Source organism: Sinocyclocheilus grahami, unplaced genomic scaffold (assembly GCF_001515645.1).
Source record: "Sinocyclocheilus grahami isolate Dianchi unplaced genomic scaffold, SAMN03320097.WGS_v1.1 scaffold1090.1, whole genome shotgun sequence".
Classification (NCBI taxonomy): Eukaryota; Metazoa; Chordata; class Actinopteri; order Cypriniformes; family Cyprinidae; genus Sinocyclocheilus; species Sinocyclocheilus grahami.
In genome coordinates this window covers 48,117-52,209 of record NW_015506269.1, presented here as the reverse complement: position 1 = coordinate 52,209, position 4,093 = coordinate 48,117, and the positions used below count along the sequence as shown (strand labels likewise).

At 40.2% G+C, this 4,093-nt stretch overlaps 1 protein-coding gene across 3 annotated transcripts in view; it reads left to right on the top strand.

Moving 5' to 3' along the window:
* Positions 1-3,840, top strand: part of LOC107566655 (mitogen-activated protein kinase kinase kinase kinase 4-like) — a 107,365-nt gene extending 103,525 nt beyond the window's left edge. For 2 of the 3 annotated variants that reach the window (XM_016252155.1, XM_016252154.1), the window contains exon 31: positions 2,982-3,836. In XM_016252155.1, the coding sequence (XP_016107641.1) occupies positions 2,982-3,065 (84 nt within the window). In that variant the 3' untranslated portion in view covers positions 3,066-3,836. Of the gene's footprint in view, positions 1-2,981 lie in introns of all 3 variants that reach the window. The other variant, XM_016252156.1, reaches the window with a different exon arrangement.
* The last annotated feature ends 253 nt before the right edge of the window (positions 3,841-4,093 follow it).

Genomic DNA, 4,093 nt, shown 5'->3' with positions numbered 1-4,093 from the left:
TTTGTGAACTGGTTTGGCAACTTTAACGAGCGGTCTGTATGCAGGCATTAGAATGACAGTGATGTGGTCTGAGGTGCCAAGATGGGGGAGGGGGAGGGCCTTGTAAGCTCCTCTCTGGGTGATGTAAACCAAGTCTAGAGTGTTGTTTCCCCGTGTTGGAAAGTCTGTGTTGGTGTATCTTTGGGAACACACTCTTTAGGTCTGCATGATTGAAATAACCAGCCAAGATGAGAAAAGCATCTGGGTGGGCTGTCTGCTGCTCACTGATGTGCTGGTACAGTTCATTCAGTGCCTCACTCCTGTTGTTGTTGTTGGAGCTGGGAGGGATGTATACAGCAATGAGCAGTATGGCTGTATATTCCCTCGGTAGATAGAACGGCCAGCACTTAGTAATCATAAACTCCACCAGGGGTGAGCAGTGTTTGCAGACCACAACAGCATCGCGGCACCACGCATCATTGATGTAAACACAAAGCCTGCTGCCGCGGGTCTTACCTCCCTCTACACGAGCTCTGTCCGCTCGATAGCATGTTAGCTGGTCAAGCTGAATAGCGCAGTCCGGAATGCTGTTGCTGAGCCATGTTTCCGTGAACACAAAAACACAACAGTCTCTTACAGTCCTCCGAGTTGAGCGTAGTAGTCGGATGAAGTCCAGTTTATTATCCAAAGAGTGTACGTTAGCCAGTACGATGGTGGGGATAACTGGCTTGTGTGGGTTAGCCACTAGCCTAGCCCGGATACCTCCGTACTTACCCCTCTTTTGCTTCCTCTCACGCCGCTTGTGGCGCCTCCGCTGTGTGTGAGGTGCAACAGTGGGGGTCGGTGATGGTGTAGGCCTCCGGAGCAGACCGAGGTCCCGCAGCTCTTCGGCATGTGCGAAGTTTAGCTCTAAAAATGTGGTTCTACCGACATCGAGGAGAAACTCATGACTGTATGCGCGCTTAGAGACAGATAGATGCGACGAATACGTACAAAAACACTGTGACTCACAAGATAAAAAACATGAAAACACCGTTCTGTTGGGAGAGAGAGAAGCCGCAGCGTGTGCACGCGCCGCCATCTTCTGGCGCAAGATTTATCAAAGTGAGCTTGTTTATGGAAATTGGCCACATAAGCCGTGGCAACAAACCAAATTGGAAGCACCACAGCTTCAACTTCCCCTGAAAGAGCTGTACCATTGATTCTCTTGAGTCCACTGACTGTCTCTTGCCTGAGTTGTTCCACCTGTTTTGAGTCTTTAATGTCTGTGGTGTACCAACGTCCAAGGCTTTTGATGGGCTTTTCCATGACCATTGGTATGGGCTCTCCCGCTATACAGAACCTGTCATTAGTAAGTCGGCCTTTGACAATGGAGATGTTGCGAGATTTTCCGGGTTTAATCTCTATTTGTGCCCATCTGATGTTTTCCTGAAGCTTATCCAGCAGCCGCTTAGTACATGCTTTAGTCATTGTGATGGTAGTCATATCATCCATGTATGCCCTGATTGGAGGGAGCCGCAACCCATTTTTCAATCGTTCCCCTCCAACCACCTAACGGGATGCCCGAATTATGATCTCCATTGCCATAGTGAATGCCAGTGGAGAGAAGGTACAACCTGCCATTATGCCAACCTCCAGTTGCTGCCAGGTGGTGGTACTATCCTGTATGGTAATACAGACCTGAAGATCCCGAAAGTAGGCTTTAATCAATTTTGTTATATGTTCTGTAACATGGAAGAGATCGAATGCTGCCCACAGCAGCTTATGTGGCACTGTTCCAAAGGCATCTTTTGTAACATTTGAAATGTCTTCACTCACTTTCCATCACTTTAATGTATGATGAATAAAATTATTAATTTCTCTCTCTTTTTTAAATCTTAGCACTGATGTTTGAGTGGTATCATTGTTTCCACAAAAACGTTAAGCAGCAAAAAATGTTTGTAACATTGATAATAATAAATAGTAAATGTTTCTTGAGCAGCAAATCAGCATATTAGAATGATTTCTGAAAGATCATGTGACACTGAAACTTCTCTTTGTAAAGAACAACAGATTTATAAATGATTCTAATGACGAATGTTGCATTCCCAAATACAAATTAAAGTGACTCTAACACAGCAGTGAATTGAAACTGAAAACACAGTACTGTTAACAGCAGACATGTAGCGCGTCAGACTATAGCCTATATTTATATTATTACATCACAACCGTTGTGAATTTTATGATAGTACTAAGCAATCTCAAATCTCACCACCATTCATAAAGTTACCGGGCAAGTAACATGTTTCAGTGCTGATTCTACTCTCATTTGGCACTTTGAACCATTTGAATCCTTTTACTGTCCTGCAGGTGGTGCCGCGAGCTCGTACAGAGCTCTCTGGACCATTCCGTCCATGATGTATTGGAAAATATAACTTTTCGCAGTTTATTTAGTTCATTGCTAAGACCATTTTGCGATTTCAATCATGCAGCTACCAACATTATCCTGATGACCCCCACCCCGATTATTTTTTTTATTACTGATCTGCATGATTTATGTGGGTCATGATTTTAGGCCGGAATTCCAGATTAATCTGTAAGAATCACATCCCTGATATAAATAAAGATTTTCAACTTGAATATTTTATTCATCAACATCCAGTGTGTGATTTAAGTGTTCCCTTAATTTTTTGAGCAGTATATTAAATAGCAACATATACTTACTTTAGCGTTAGGATTAGGTTAGTTGCATGTAATTATACATAATTTACTGTTATTACTAATGCTAGTACATGTAGAACAAATATACCATAAAATAAAGTGTTACCATTTTTGTCATGGAAATTTTTTTTCTATGCAATTAAAACAAATGGACTTTCATTGAATGTATACACTGAGACATTTTTCCTGTCCTCTATTGTGAAGAAATGCATACAGGTTTGGAATGAGGGGATAAACCCTTTAATGATTGTAAATTATATAGCCATGTCATCTTAACATCTGCAGTCACTTGGTTTCTTTAGGTATTCTTTGCCTCTGTGCGCTCTGGAGGGGTGAGCCAAGTTTATTTCATGACTCTTGGACGGAGCAACCTACTCAACTGGTGATGAGGATGCTTACCTTTAATGAAAGTACCAACAGACTGTCTCTCTGAACCCTTTGGACCCAGCATGACAAACATTAACATTAAATTGAATTTCGATTCAAGGGTACTTGTACCATACTTTTGCTGTCCTAGACACTGGCACCGTTGTGGGGAAAACTCAATCTTGAGTACGTAAACATAAAAGACATTCTGAAAGGGAGTAGGAGCTTATGTGGAAGAGTGTTATGCCATCTGTTACATCCACAGCTCTACTATTGGTGATCTGCTGTGTATCAGTTTTTATTGTATTATTTTTTTTTGTGTGTTTGAATCCCACACCTTTGAACATTTATTATTATTCAGGGCTTTGTTTGTTCAGTCTTTGTTATATCAAGGAATTCAAGGGCTGATAATTAATACTCATGTAAGTCTATGTAAGTGTATTTCCATGGACTGACCATCTGTGATGATATCTCTTCTGTTGTCATTTTTTTTTCTTTCTGTGAAATTGTCAATTCCCCAAAGACCTGGGTCACACAGTATCATTGTGCCAGTTAATATAGGGATGCAGTTTCTATTTCTTTATTTTTTTTCTTTTATAATATCAACTATACAGTTCATGAGTATCTTTATTTTATAGGTATTGCACGCGATAAATACATTCCAAAGTATATTCCCATTGATTTGCAGAATGGATTGTTTGAGTAAAGGAATATTTACAGACACTTAAATGTTAAACTTGTATTCTGTTACTCTGTTAACCACTTTATGAGTGAACAATTAATTTGATTATTTATCCACTAACTTTTTTCTGAAATTAATCACGATTAATCGTCTAAAGCGTCTAAATAAATGCAATTCTTGTCTAAGGTGTGCCAAACCAATCTGTGATGCTTCTTGCAGACTTTTTGAAATTACAGTTCCCTAAGCTTGACTATATAGTTCCTATGACATTTAAAAATTTGCATTTGTATTTTTAACAGTTACTGTCAGATACAAAATTTGAACTAATAGCTGCTGGACAAACAGGAATTTGAACTTTATACCCCT